Raw genomic sequence first — 16439 nt, 5'->3', positions numbered from 1 at the left:
TGGAAATAATTTGTCCAGCTATTAAAAGTATTTGAATTGGGTGTGCTTTGGACTAAGGTGTTGTTACAAATGTTGGTTTTTCTTGCAGCATTGCAGCCAGGGCCGGTGCTAGGATTTTTGGCCACACAGACGAGGATACATTTTGCCGCCCTCCCCCCATTACATACCATCCCATTGCTAGTTAAAGGAATATAAAACCCACATTTTTTTAGAGCATGACATTTTAAGCAACTTTCTAATTTACTCGTATTATAAATTTTACTTCATTCTCTTGGTATCTGTATTTAAAAAGCAGTGGGTGTGCTGCCTAGCAAATAAGACAGTGGTTGTGCTGCCTAGCAAATCAGACAGTGGTTGTGCTGCCTAGCAAATCAGACAGTGGTTGTGCTGCATAGCAAATCAGACAGTGGTTGTGCTGCATAGCAAATCATACAGTGGTTGTGCTGCATAGCAAATCACATGTAGGAAATACAGATGCTCTAGTCTAAGCTCTAACCAGACAACTGATGTGTGTAGTGGGGTTTTTTACTAAATGGGGTAAAGTATCACTGATGTGTTTAGTGGGGGTTATGTATGGGGTCCAGTATAACTAAGGTGTGTAGTGGGGGTTACTGTATGGGTCCAGTATAACTAATGTGTGTAGTGGGGGTTACTGTATGGGGTCCAGTATAACTAGCGTGTGTAGTGGGGGTTACAGTATGGGGTAAAGTATAACTGATGTGTGTAGTGGGGGTTACTGTATGGGGTACAGACAGTATAACTAATGTGTGTAGTGGGGGTTACTGTATGGGGTTAAGTATCATTTATTTGTGTAGTGGGGGTTACTGTATGGCCCATACAGTAACCCCCTCTACACACATCAGTTATACTTTACCCCATACAGTAACCCCCACTATACACATCAGTGATACTTTACCCCTATAGTAACCCCCACTACATACATCAGTTATACTTTACCCTATATTAACCCCCACTACACACATCAGTGATATTGTACCCCATATATTAACTCACATCAGTGATACTTTACCCGTCCCCATACAGTAACCCCCACTACACACATTAGTTATACTGTTGTACCCCATAGAGTAACCCCCACTACACACATCAGTGATACTTTACCCCATATAGTAATAACCCCCACTGCACACATCAGTTATACTTTACCCCATACAGTTTGGAGTAAAGTATAACTGATGTGTGACATCTTGTCAGCCAGCATGGTCACTCATGGATGGTCCGCACGCCAAGCAGTGCAGCACCAAAAGCATGTAATGGCATATGCCCCCGCAACATGTTGCGTGCACTCCCGCGCCCAGTGTCAGGCATTAAGGGCAGGCAATCCAAAAACAGGCTCTCTCACCTCTGTCACACCGACGACGGCAGGCCAGGCTGCAGCCCTGCAAGGGATGACTAGTGGTGGGTGGGTGACAGAGCGCCACGCGCACACGTTATGGTAGAGCCGGAGGAGGCGGAGCTTATACCAGCATGGCACACTGCTGGTCTGGCACCTTAGGGAAAGTTTGGGAAGCAGCTGGGCCCTCCTAAGTGGTGGATCTCCAGGGTCCGGTCGCCGCAAATTAATTGGTTTATGCGACCTTTGGGACCCTGGAAGTTCCGCCGCTGATAAAATGTAAAAAAAATTAAAAAACACTGCTCTCCAATTTTGCGCCCTAAGGCAGTTGCCCAATTGCCTTTATGCAAGCGCCGGGCCTGATTGCAGCTAGCTCCCAGTGATGCATTGCTGCTTCTTCAATAAAGACAATACAATACAAAGAGAATGATGTGAAATCGATCATATAAGTAAATTGAAAAGTTGTTTTAAAATGTATGTTGTGTCTGAATCATAAAAGAAAATTTTGGGTTTAATGTCCCTTTAACTTTACAAACTGATTAACCCCTTCACTGCCAGGATCGTGCGCAGCTACAGAGCAGCATTCTAATTGCCAAAAAGCAATGGCAAAACCATGCATGTCTGCTATTTATGAACATAGGGGATCCCAGAGAAGCTTTTAGTCATATGACTGCAGTAGTTATGTGTAAATAATTTCAGTGAAAAACCCAAAGTTTGCGAAAAAGTTAAACTTTTTTATATGATTGTATCTGGTAGCCAAATAGTGGCATCAAATATACCAAAATGGGCCTAGATCAATATCTTGGGTTGTTTATTTTAACCATTTAGCAACCACAACTTAGCCTGTATGTTGCTGACTGTTAAGGATTTTTCAGCCCATAATAGTGCAGGTTATGCCTGAAATAGTGTGGTCTCGCTGCTGGTGGCTAGACTGCGCTATCAATTAAACAAGCCCCATTGTACAGGGTATGTTGCTGGTAGTTAAGGGGTTAAACATATATGTATACATTTCATAGGTGAATGAAAAGCTCTATTTCTGTTTAAATGGAGTGATAGCAAAAATGCTAAAAATTATATGGTACTTTGGGCAAGTTTTTTTCTAAAATTTCCGGTAGTGAAGGGGTTAGTTGGAAGCTGCTATGAATATTCTTAAAACTTATTTTTTAGTTGCAGAAAAGGGCTTTTTGGGCTTTTTGCTGTCATGAGCTTTCTGTGAAATATTTGAGCAAGGATGCAATTTGTTCTTTGCTTTATTTTATAAAAACTAAATAAAGGTGTTTGTTTCAAGAAAAGGATTATTTGTTGGGGAACCATCAGACTTCTTAAAAGAGTTTCTGCCCACTCCAGAAACCAAGGAAACTATAAACAACCCAGCACTAAATATTGTTCCATTACAAGTGTCAATAAATGAGTTTTTTTGTCCATATAAATATTTTATTCTGAATGTGACTGCATACCCAGTTTCTCTAAATACTTTAAATATCCATGTAAAAAAAATAGTTGACATTTATTTAAAACGTCATAGATGTTTCTAATGCTGTTTTAACAACTTAAATGAATACTATATGAGATAATATTTGATCTTTTTTCAGATAACAGTACAGAAGGACAGTGGCTTAGATGTAAGTTCTCCAAAGCATGGGAAGTCAGACCCAGATAATACACCTCATGTAGGTGGTAATACATGGGCTGGGGGAACTGGTGAGTAGCTCATGGTTAATGACTGTTCTGTTATTTGTATTTATTTTACAGCTGCATCATTTATCTGCTATATATTTAATGATTACATGATGTAAGCACAGATATAATGCAGTAACACTAACAACAGGAAAAAGCTCCTTTGCTTAAAGGGACAGTCTACTCCAGAATTGTGTTTGTTTACAAAGATAGAAAATCCCTTTATTACCCATTCCCCAGATTTGCATAACCAATACAGTTATATTAATATGCTTTTTACCTCTGATTGTATCTAATCCTTTGTAGACTGCCCCCTTATTTCAGTTCTTTTTAGCCAATCTGTGCTGACTCATAAATAACACCACGCGAGTGAGCACAATGTTATCTATATGGCACATATGAACTAGCACTGTCTAGCTGTGAAAAACTGTCAACATATACTGAGATAAGAGGCGGCCTTCAAGGGCTTAGACATAAGCATATGAGCCTACCTACGTTTAGCTTTAAACAAAGAATACCAAGAGAATAAAGCACATTTTTATAATAAAAGTAAATTGGAAAGTTGTTTAAAATCACATGCCCTATCTGAAATATGGAAGTTTCATTTTGAATAGACTGTCCCTTTAAATTTTCAGAGAAAATATGATCCCACATTTGTTCTGTTTTAGTCATATGTAAATATAAACTTATCTGCAAGTACAGCAGAATAACAATCTACTAAAAATAAAGGATTTGTAGAGGATAGCGGAACATTACAAAATATTCCTTACAATACAATGCACATTATTTAAAGTAGAAAAATGTCAGGAATGGTCAACTGGAAGCCCAAGGGCCACATGTCCGTTTGCATTAGTTTTTGCTGCCCACAGGAAAAAAAAATCAAAACTAAGAATTTGTGCCACAGTTTATTTGGTCCTAAGAATAAACTGAACTAAAATGTGTGCTTTATGATAGCGACAAAAAAACAGAGCTCTCTGAATGGGAAAAGGGTAGCAGGCAACCTTGTGTTAATCTGGTTCTGTGCCACTGTACATGTTTAGGAAATATACAATATGTCTTTTTAATAGCCATAAATCGTTGCACACCTCTTAGCTTCTAAAGTATTGATCTGCAGCCCCTTGTGTTAGGAAGTTAGCCATCGCTGATCTAGATAACAATAATAAATACTTTCATGGTTATAAGAGTCCACGAGACCCCATTCTGATTTTTTTAACTTGTTTTTTTTTATTTATTTTTGGCGCATTCTCACCTCTGTCAGCTTGGCTATACGTCAGACTGAATACCGTAGAGGTGGGAGGGTTTATATGGAGCTCTGAGGTTTGGGAATATTTGCCTCTTCCCAGTGGCAGGAAAGGTAATTTTTAGGAGTAAAGGATTGTGGACTCTTATCACTATGAAAGAAATGAATTTATCAGGTAAGATATAAATAATTTTTTTGGCATAAAGAGAGCTTTCAGAGGATGACAGTTTTAACTAGCTTGTTATTCACACAATTCAGAAATTATTGTAAAATTACCCCAAAATAAAGTTTTAAAAAAATTTATAAAAAGATTATCACATTCCATAAACACATGTAGCTTTCTCACTGCAGAAAAAAAAACATAAAATTTGTTCATTGGCATCCCCTAATTCTAAAACTAAACGTATATATTTTTTATCATTTTAAGGTCTTTTCCTGCAGCTATGTCTAAAATGATGCAATGGACTAACTCTCATTTGTTATTGTTGAACTGCCCAAAATCCCCCAAAGTATATATATTTCTAAAGTAGACAACCCAAGGTATTGATCTAGGTCCATTTTGGTATATTTCATGCCACTATTAGAGCACCAAATACGATCATATTAAAAATAGTTAACTTTTTTTGCAAACTTTGGGTTTCTCACTGAAATTATTTACACACAACTACTGCAGTCTTAAGGCAAATAGTTGTAATAGCTTCTCTGGGATCCCTTTTGTTCATAAATAGCAGACATGCATGGCTTTGCCATAGTTTTTTGTAATTTAAAGGCTGCTAATGGAACCTGCGCACCACACTTCTAAAATTCCTGTCAGTGAAGGGGTTAATCAGTTAGCTGTTAAGGCAAAATGTATTGTAGTGCAGTGATTACCCTCCCACTCCTGATCCTTCCCAAACAGCTCCCCCCCCCCCCAACTCGTCACCGCCATCATAGGTACTGGCAGACAGTCTGCCAGTGTGCAGCTTAGAGCTTTTTTTGTTTGTTTAATACTTAATTAGTTTATTTTTATTTCCTATAATGTAGGGTTCCTTCCTCACCATCCTAACTTCCTGACCCCCCAAACAGCTCTCTAACCCTGACCCACACTGTATCTTGCCATCTTTGTTACTTGCAGACTAGTGGGGGGGGGGGGGGTCTGTAGTTTTAGGGTTCCCCTCCCACCAATATATTTTATCTATATAATTTTTTTCTGTAGTGTAGGGCCCTTTCCCTCCCTCTCCCTTCCAAAAACTTTTTTTGTTGCAAGGTAGGGAACAACGCTCCCCCTTTACCCAATCAGACGTAGATCTACAACATGCGGTGCAAAGCCCAGTGTACCACATAATGTAGATCTACGTCAGACATGTTGGAAGCCCATGCAGTCTCGGTTGTCAAGTTACGACCAAGACTACATGGGCTTCCAACATGTCTGACGTAGATCTACATGAAGTGGTACACTGGGCTTTGCACCGCATGTTGTAGATCTACGTCTGATTGGGTAAAGGGGTTAAATTAATACACATCCTGCCGACCTACTTCTACATGCCAAGTTGAAAAGAAACAAAAAAAAGAAAATATTTTACATTCAAACTGATAAAGGGATTGCATATTGCTACAAAAATTCCACATTTCAGCCAATGGAATATAAGGATGTTAATGGGCAGGGGACTTTTCATTTGAGCTCTTGCTGCACATTTATGCAGGATTCTATGCTTTGTAAACTGTTGTTTAACCAGAGAGGAACGGCAGATCATTTTTCTTCCTAATCTGCAAATGTGTTTTAATTTTATTATCCACTCTTAAATATGTGCTGCCACATTGTATCCAGGTGTATTGCCACTTTCTCTGAAGTTCTGCTTCTGTATACTTTACCTTCATGTCTGCATTGCTATATGTTATAATTCTGCCCAAAATAAATATATTTTACAAGCTAAATATGTTTATTAAACATATGAAAGAACAGTATTTACTAGTGTCAAAAATATTTGCTTGAAAAAGGTTAAGTAAAAACTGTTTAAATGTAAGTTTAAACAAATACCAGAGTATTGGTTTTGTACTACCTACTAAACTTGAATGAATGATAAGGACAACTGTCTTTGTTCTACATGTAAAGAGGGACACTCCTCTACAAGTATGAAAAGAAAACTTTATTTGTATGGTTTTTGAGGACAGTTATTTTATTGGTATGATTTTTGAGGACAGTAACTTTATTGGTACATACGTGTGCATATTTCAAATTTTCAGGAATAGGAAATACGATAATTGTACATTTACTTTTTGCTTCTTTATGAATTATATGGTAGTAAATATTAATGGATGGTAATTTTATGGATTTCCTTAAAGGGACAGTCAAGTCCAAAATAAAGTTTCATGATTCAAATAGGGCATGCAATTTTTAATAACTTTCCAATTTATGTTTACCACCAATTTTGCTTTGTTCTCTTGGTATTCTTAGTTGAAAGCTAAACCTAGCTAGGCTCATATGCTAATTTCTTAGACCTTGAAGGCCGCCTCTTATGTGAATGCATATTGACAGTTTTTCACCACTAGAGGGTATTACTTCATGTGTGTTATATAGATAACATTGAGCTCATGCACGTGAAGTTGCCTAGGAATAAGCACTGATTGGCTAGAATGTAAGTCTCTCAAAAGAACTGAAATAAGGGGCAGTTTGCAGAGGCTTAGATATAAGGTAATCACAGAGGTAAAAAGTGATTATAACAAAACAACAAATATTCTGGTGTTGACTGTCCCTTTAAATGGCAGTAGGTCCTGTCATTGCTAACAGAGATCTTTCAATAAAACAACAGAGTCCCACTTTACTTTTGCATCTTAATTTATTAATTTCTCATTTATGATTGATGTAGTGTTTGTGTTGCAGTCTAACTTATTGACTACTGTGTTTGTAGTTCTCACCACTTAGATGAACATGATGACTGTAGTGCATATCATAACCCTTGTTCATCGCATGAATGGTGATTGCCAAAATAAAGTTGTTTTTAGTGATCCCCCAAGCCACAGTCAGGGCAATATTGGTAGCCTAGTGGGTGGCTTTGCCAAGCCCCAAATGGGCATCAGAAAAGGTTAGTTTAAATAGCTGGAAGGAAGCTAGAAAGGGGGGGGGGATTCAAACCCCTCAATCTCAGCTCAAGAAAGAATATCACCTGTTTTAAATAGTGGTGGTTTTGAAAAGCAACCAATCCCCCCAAAAATATAGTTACAAACATGCAACATGAGGTTTTACTGGGGAGGGGATAATAAGGGGAACATAATCATAATAAAAGATATCAAATGCTTATAGACCCCTGATAAAGTTTAGTGTAGCCGTTGGGGAGTCACCCCAGTGTAAATGAACATTTGTAAGGAGGGACACTCTAACTGGTAATAACTATACCACCCAGAAGAAGAAAACTGGAGGTTCAATAGTACCCATATTGAAAGTTGTTGTAAAAACAACTGAGTAATAATATCAAAGTCTACATTGGAAATACGTGAGTAAAATAACTAAGTCATTGTCTCTTTTGTGAAGCTAAAATTAAGTAACAGTACTGTTAGTAATTACTCACGAATATGACAACTTTATAAGTATATACAGTTATAAACTGTGAACGCCGCTATTGGTCATTGCCGGCTATGTGACCTTTTAATACCGCACAATAGTTAAAGGGACAGTCAACACTAGAATTTTTGTTGTTTAAAAAGATAGATAATCCCTTTATTATCCATTCCCTAGTATTGCATAACAAACAGTTATAATAATACACGTTTTACCTCTGTAATCACCTTGTATCTAAGCCTCTGTAGACTGCCCCCTTATTTCAGTTCATTTGAAAGACATGCATTTTAGCCAATTAGTGCTGACTCCTGGGTAAATTCACGTGCATGAGCTCATTGTTACCTATGTAAAACACATGAACTGATGCCCTCTAGTGGTGAAAAACTGTCAAAATGCTTTCAGATTAGAGGCGGCCTTCAAGGTCTAAGAAAATAGCATATGAACCTCCTAGGTTTAGCTTTCAACTAAGAATACCAAGAGAACAATGCAAAATTGGTGATAAAAGTAATTGGAAAGTTGTTTAAAATTACATGCCCTATTTGAATCATGAATGTTTTGTTTATTAACTTGACTGTCCCTTTAAGAGACTTTTAATAGACTTTTTAATTTTTAACTGAGGTTTATTGAAGGGAGATGAAACCCTTTTTTCATGATTCAGACAAAGAGAATGTGATTTTTAACAACTTTTTAATTATCTTCTATTTTCTTCATATCCTTGGTGTCTTTGTTTGAAAGGCAGGGATGTAAGCTTAGGAACTGGCACATTTATGGAGCACTATATGACAGCAGTTTTGCGATATTAGCGCTTCACTAAGTAATACCAGCGCACACTAATGTGTGCTGGTATTACAAGTTGAGCGCAATGAGTTCCAATTGCAGTCACAAGAGCGTGCTTTCATAGGCCATGGGAGGCTCGTTCTCATGCCGTCAGACACAGCATGAGAACTCCTGCAGTGCAGAGATAATAGTATAAATATGTGTATATATATATATATCTATATGCTTATATACATATATATTTATGTATTAATAGGTGTATATACACATATTAACACATAAATATATATGTATATAAGCATATACATACACTGTATATTTACGGGAACACACAGTTCCAATAGGCTGCAATGTAAAGCCACTTTTCATTGCCGATTTTTTTTTAACATCCCTTTAGACCCCATAAATCAGCTTTTTGCAGTTATTTTATTACAAATATAAAGATGCTACTATCTTTATTTTTATAAAATAATATCACACTTGATTTTGGGGACATTTTGTCGACATTTATAAAATTAACCAGAGATCTGATCTCTGGTTAATTTTATAAGCACTAATTGCTATCGTGAGGTCGCGGTAGCAATAACCAGCCACTTGTAATGGCTGGTTATTTATCATGCACACGCAAATGGGATAAATTAGTGCTCCACTTGTAATCTAGCCCTATATGGGCCCATTTTTCAAATTTGGATACCTTTGATTACAATTTAGTAATGTGATCACAGTAGCAACACTGGTCACCTTTCTATATTTAAAGTGAATGTAAAGGCACCGCCCCCTGAGAACGCCACACTAATGTGCATAAAAAATAAGTTGAACTTTAATTAATCATTTTCCTCTGACCACTATATTTACGCCAAAAATTATAGTTTTATAAGTTATATCGCCCTACGATTCCTCCACCCGCCATCTCTGCTATTTGATTGACAGGTTTAGGAGTGCTCTTTTCCCAATCATCGATTCCCCCCGGGGTGTTCAACCCCGTATTCAAAACATCACCGATTGTTAATGCGCATCCGTTAAATCCTGAATGACGTCATATAATCCTAATGCGCATGCGGGATAGCCTTAATATTCATATATGCTTAGATGCACGTTCACGCTTCGCGCATGCGCACTTTCAAGAAATCACCATAGCAATAGATTAACGCTATATGTGGTGGCCATCTATCACCTATACAAAACACACATAAGGGGTTCTTAGTATAATAACCTCTGTACATTAGTACTTTTTTTATAAACGGCAACAGAGCCGAACTAAAAATAAGTTAGGCATTTATAAATTTGTTATAAATGTTAATCCAAATTAAATTCCAATTAAAATAATGAAAATAATTTGTATTCATACTTACAAGCCGATTTCGTAGCTAGAAATTGAGGTAGAACAGTACAATACAGCTGCGCTCGATGTATGAATAGTATTCAATGAATGTATTCATTCATTGAATACTATGTAGCTAGTCTACGAAATCGGCTGTAAACGCATGCGCAGTTGAAGGTATCCACAGGAGCGTGCTTGAAGTATATGTATAGAGCGGGTGGGACCGCTCTATACGTCACACCAGGGAGAAGAAGGAAGTAACAGCTGGGAGGAGTTTGGGTTCGTAACAGAATGAAATTTGTAAGATAAATATATAAAGAATGATTTATTTTTCTGGGGGGAAAAAGTGGCGGTTTAACTAATATGTACAAAAGAAAGCATTTGATGGATTCGTATACAGGAAAATTCTCATTCACTTTAATATTATGTACTAAAACATTCCAATCTGATGCATTATCAAAACATTTAAATGTTCTAGAGTTAAACCTCATGTTTTCCATTGTTGTCACAGGAATATTTCCCCCGTTAAACATCTAAAACCACTTGGGTCTAATTATTTATAAAAATTGTATAGGGAAATATAGTAGCAGGGTAAACATCAGTTGTAACCTTAACATACGCAACCTGTTAGTTTGAGAGTATAAAAGAAAACATCGCAAGGATTTTACAGTTTCTAAGTAACTGGAAAAGGTTGTTAACACAATGGTTGTAAGTAGTATCATTCTGAAGCCCAGAGTGACACTGTAATTAGATAATAATGTGTAGCTTATAATATATAGATATGAAAATATTAGATAAGAATGAGTCCAAGCTTTCTGATTCTGGGCTATTAGGATGAAAATTAGTATTATTACGGTTGCGGTACTGAAAAGAGAAACCGCTTAATTAGTCCTCCACAACAAGGAGGTACATTATATGGAGAGGGGGGGGAGGTGGTTGTTTAACTGTGGTAGGCCGATAGGTGGAGTATGAAATCGTGATTCAGAGGAAATCAATCTACAATATTAAGCTCCTCAAGACATGGGTTGTTAACAGGAAAATATGGAAAAATTGGTTAGAGACTGGGCTATTGACCTGTCTGACATGTTGAAACCGTAGAATCTTAGCCATATGTTTAGAAATAGTTTATGTAGAAACCATGAGTAGGAATAGCAAAGTGAGGCCAGCCGACCTTAGTATGCTAACAAGAGTTTCACAGCTAGATTACACGTCACCATGTAAAATCAGTGACCCCATCAGCGAGTTATTAGGTTTACACGCTGTATCCCACATTAAAGATAAAGGGTACCATTATGAACTAACTGTAATATCAAACAAGCGATCCCAATCAGGAGGATTATGACTAAACTGGAACCCAGCTTCGCTAGTAACTGACAAAATCTCAGTGTAGGATTAAAGTGTGGAATATGAGCAGCTTATTATTGCTTAACAAAAGTCAGCCTATATATGTCCTCGTAAGAAGCCTGTCACTTGTAGTTATAAAATAAGATTAATGGTCTAAATGGATTTCCCTCGACCAATGCGCATGTTGATAGAATCTCTAAAGTATGGTGTGGAAGGTATCTACGGCGGGTGAGCCTAACCACCCCGGCCGCTGGTAGCCTAGCCTCTCCCGCCAAAACAAGATAAAAGACAAGGAATATATACAGGGATCTATAGTCAACAAATCCATATATCAGTGGCAATTTGTGATATAGTGCAATTATAGTCTGGGTCAGGTGTACCCTACATCTTTGAGCTAGTAGAAAGTGATAACTACTACTGAGGGGTCTATCCATGGGTGGCTGTTACTAGAAATCTAGTAAAACAATATTTTTGAACAAGTAATGTGCATATTGGAACAGGTTTCATACCTTCACTTTGTGCACCCATACGGCTAGATTTAGAGTTTTGTCGGTAACGACCCGCGTAGCTAACGCTGGCTTTTTTCTGGCCGCACCTTTAAAATAACTCTGGTATTGAGAGTCCACAGAATGGCTGCGTTAGGCTCCAAAAAGGGAGCGTAGAGCATATTTAACGCCACTGCAACTCTTGATACCAGAGTTGCTTACGGACGCGGCCAGCTTCAAAAACGTGCTCGTGCACGATTCCCCCATAGGAAACAATGGGGCTGTTTGAGCTGAAAAAAAACCTAACACCTGCAAAAAAGCCGCGTTCAGCTCCTAACGCAGCCCCATTGTTTGCTATGGGGAAACACTTCCTACGTCTGCACCTAACACTCTAACATGTACCCCGAGTCTAAACACCCCTAACCTTACACTTATTAACCCCTATTCTGCCGCCCCCGCTATCGCTGACCCCTGCATATTATTATTAACCCCTAATCTGCCGCTCCGTAAACCGCCGCTACTTACATTATGCCTATGTACCCCTAATCTGCTGTCCCTAACACCGCCGACCCCTATATTATATTTATTAACCCCTAATCTGCCGCCCACAACGTCGCCTCCACCTGCCTACACTTATTAACCCCTAATCTGCCGACCGGACCGCACCGCTATTATAATAAAGTTATTAACCCCTAATCCGCCTCACTAACCCTATAATAAATAGTATTAACCCCTAATCTGCCCTCCCTAACATCGCTGACACCTAACTTCAAACATTAACCCCTAATCTGCTGACTGGAGCTCACCGCTATTCTAATAAATGTATTAACCCCTAAAGCTAAGTCTAACCCTAACACTAACACCCCCCTAAATTAAATATAATTTAAATCTAACGAAATTAATTAACTCTTATTAAATAAATTATTCCTATTTAAAGCTAAATATTTACCTGTAAAATAAATCCTAATATAGCTACAATATAAATAATAATTATTTTATAGCTATTTTAGGATTAATATTTATTTTACAGGTAACTTTGTATTTATTTTAACCAGGTACAATAGCTATTAAATAGTTAAGAACTATTTAATAGCTACCTAGTTAAAATAATTACAAAATTACCTGTAAAATAAATCCTAACCTAAGTTACAATTAAACCTAACACTACACTATCAATAAATAAATTAAATAAAATACCTACAATTACCTACAATTAAACCTAACACTACACTATCAATAAATGAATTAAATACAATACCTACAAATAACTACAATGAAATAAACTAACTAAAGTACAAAAAATAAAAAAATATTTACAAACATAAGAAAAATATTACAACAATTTTAAACTAATTACACCTACTCTAAGCCCCCTAATAAAATAACAAAGCCCCCCAAAATAAAAAATGCCCTACCCTATTCTAAATTACCAAAGTTCAAAGCTCTTTTACCTTACCAGCCCTGAACAGGGCCCTTTGCGGGGCATGCCCCAAGAAATTCAGCTCTTTTTCCTGTAAAACACATACAATACCCCCCCCCCAACATTACAACCCACCACCCACATACCCCTAATCTAACCCAAACCCCCCTTAAATAAACCTAACACTAAGCCCCTGAAGATCTTCCTACCTTGTCTTCACCTCACCGGGTATCACACCGATCTGTCCTGGCTCCGATATCTTCATCTAAGCCCAAGCGGGGGCTAGACATCCATCATCCGACGGCTGAAGAAGTTCAGAACAGGCTCCAAAGTCTTCATCCTATCCGGGAAGAAGAGTAGATCCGGACCGGCAACCATCTTCTTCCAAGCGGCATCTTCTATCTTCATCCGATGAGGACCGGCTCCATCTTGAAGACCTCCACCGCGGACCCATCTTCTTCTGACGACGACTTCCCGACGAATGACGGTTCCTTTAAGGGACGTCATCCAAGATGGCGTCCCTCGAATTCCGATTGGCTGATAGGATTCTATCAGCCAATCGGAATTAAGGTAGGAAAATTCTGATTGGCTGATGGAATCAGCCAATCAGAATCAAGTTCAATCCGATTGGCTGATCCGATCAGCCAATCAGATTGAGCTTGCATTCTATTGGCTGATCGGAACAGCCAATAGAATGCAAGCTCAATCTGATTGGCTGATTGAATCAGCCAATCGGATTGAACTTGATTCTGATTGGCTGATTCCATCAGCCAATCAGAATTTTCCTACCTTAATTCCGATTGGCTGATAGAATCCTATCAGCCAATCGGAATTCGAGGGACGCCATCTTAGATGACGTCCCTTAAAGGAACCGTCATTCGTCGGGAAGTCGTCGTCGGAAGAAGATGGGTCCGCGGTGGAGGTCTTCAAGATGGAGCCGGTCCTCATCGGATGAAGATAGAAGATGCCGCTTGGAAGAAGATGGTTGCCGGTCCGGATCTACTCTTCTTCCCGGATAGGATGAAGACTTTGGAGCCTCTTCTGGACTTCTTCAGCCGTCGGATGATGGATGTCTAGCCCCCGCTTGGGCTTAGATGAAGATATCGGAGCCAGGACAGATCGGTGTGATACCCGGTGAGGTGAAGACAAGGTAGGAAGATCTTCAGGGGCTTAGTGTTAGGTTTATTTAAGGGGGGTTTGGGTTAGATTAGGGGTATATGGGTGGTGGGTTGTAATGTTGGGGGGGGTATTGTATGTGTTTTTTTACAGGAAAAAAGCTGAATTTCTTGGGGCATGCCCCGCAAAGGGGCCTGTTCAGGGCTGGTAAGGTAAAAGAGCTTTGAACTTTGGTAATTTAGAATAGGGTAGGGCATTTTTTATTTTGGGGGGCTTTGTTATTTTATTAGGGGGCTTAGAGTAGGTGTAATTAGTTTAAAATTGTTGTAATATTTTTCTTATGTTTGTAAATATTTTTTTATTTTTTGTAACTTAGTTCTTTTTTATTTTTTATACTTTAGTTAGTTTATTTCATTGTAGTTATTTGTAGGTATTGTATTTAATTAATTTATTGATAGTGTAGTGTTAGGTTTAATTGTAGGTAATTGTAGGTATTTTATTTAATTAATTTATTGATAGTGTAGTGTTAGGTTTAATTGTAACTTAGGTTAGGATTTATTTTACAGGTAATTTTGTAATTATTTTAACTAGGTAGCTATTAAATAGTTCTTAACTATTTAATAGCTATTGTACCTGGTTAAAATAAATACAAAGTTGCCTGTAAAATAAATATTAATCCTAAAATAGCTATAATATAATTATAAATTATATTGTAGCTATATTAGGATTTATTTTACAGGTAAGTATTTAGCTTTAAATAGGAATAATTTATTTAATAAGAGTTAATTAATTTCGTTAGATTTAAATGATATTTAAGTTAGGGGGTGTTAGTGTTAGGGTTACACTTAGCTTTAGGGGTTAATAAATTTATTAGAATAGCGGTGAGCTCCAGTCGGCAGATTAGGGGTTAATGTTTGAAGTTAGGTGTCGGCGATGTTAGGGAGGGCAGATTAGGAGTTAATACTATTTATTATAGGGTTAGTGAGGCAGATTAGGGGTTAATAACTTTATTATAGTAGCGGTGAGATCCGCTCGGCAGATTAGGGGTTAATAAGTGTAGGCAGGTGGAGGCGACGTTGAGGGGGGCAGGTTAGGGGTTAATAAATATAATATAGGGGTCGGCGGTGTTAGGGGCAGCAGATTAGGGGTACATAGCTATAATGTAGCTGGCGGCGGCGTGCGGACGGCAGATTAGGGGTTAATAAGTGTAGGTAGCTGGCGGCGACGTTGTGGGGTGCAGATTAGGGGTTAATAAATATAATATAGGGGTCGGCGGTGTTAGGGGCAGCAGATTAGGGGTACATAAGTATAACGTAGGTGGTGGTCGGCAGATTAGGGGTTACAAAAATTTAATCGAGTGGCGGCGATGTGGGGGGACCTCGGTTTAGGGGTGCATAGGTAGTTTATGGGTGTTAGTGTACTTTAGGGCACAGTAGTTAAGAGCTTTATGAACCGGCGTTAGCCCAGAAAGCTCTTAACTACTGACTTTTTTCTGCGGCTGGAGTTTTGTCGTTAGATTTCTAACTCTCACTTCAGCCACGACTCTAAATACCGGAGTTAGAAAGATCCAATTGAAAAGATAGGATACGCAATTGACATAAGGGGATCTGCGGTATGGAAAAGTCGCGGCTGAAAAGTAAGCGTTAGACCCTGTTACAGAAGCATTAGTTATTTTGTTGTGAAGAGCTTATTTCCCAGCAGCAATGCCTGAACCAGCAAGCCAGCGCCTAAGAAGGGCTCCAAGAAAACCGTAACAAGTATCATTTCATAAAAAGTTAACTCTTTTTTTTCAGCTTTTAGAAACTATTGCCTAAATACACGTTTGCTGGCCTCAGCTCTAAGTTTAGTGATAACAAATCCCATTGTCTAATCACCTCTGGAGCCAGACTGCTAATTGATAAGATGAACTTGTAAACTTGTTATCTTAAGTACTGTAATCCTATTGTGGCCTGTCAAAGGACAGTGCTCTCTATCTAAATGTGTGATGGGGGATTTTGTGCTTCCCCCCCTCTCCCCCTGGGAGTGCCCTGTGTGCATGTAACCTTAATAAAAAGCAGGCTGGGCATCCCAGTCCTGAGTTCTTGTTTGACCCTCAATCGCAGCGTTGACTCGTTTTTGTGGGCAGAAGGGTATCCTAGCTGTACTGCAGCTAAGGGAGATTATTCTATAT

General features: G+C 38.3%; 1 protein-coding gene across 1 annotated transcript in view; it reads left to right on the top strand.

Annotated features, from left to right (window-relative positions):
• The window catches only part of VWA8 (von Willebrand factor A domain containing 8), a 1436595-nt gene that overhangs the window by 1236112 nt on the left and 184044 nt on the right, over positions 1–16439 (top strand). Inside the window, exon 39 of the mRNA XM_053707969.1 lies at positions 2947–3055. Within this exon, the coding sequence (XP_053563944.1) occupies positions 2947–3055 (109 nt within the window). The remainder of the gene's footprint in view (positions 1–2946; positions 3056–16439) is intronic.

This window comes from Bombina bombina, chromosome 3 (genome assembly GCF_027579735.1).
Source record: "Bombina bombina isolate aBomBom1 chromosome 3, aBomBom1.pri, whole genome shotgun sequence".
In the NCBI taxonomy this organism is placed as follows: domain Eukaryota; kingdom Metazoa; phylum Chordata; class Amphibia; order Anura; family Bombinatoridae; genus Bombina; species Bombina bombina.
This window is presented reverse-complemented; position numbering and strand designations above follow the sequence as displayed.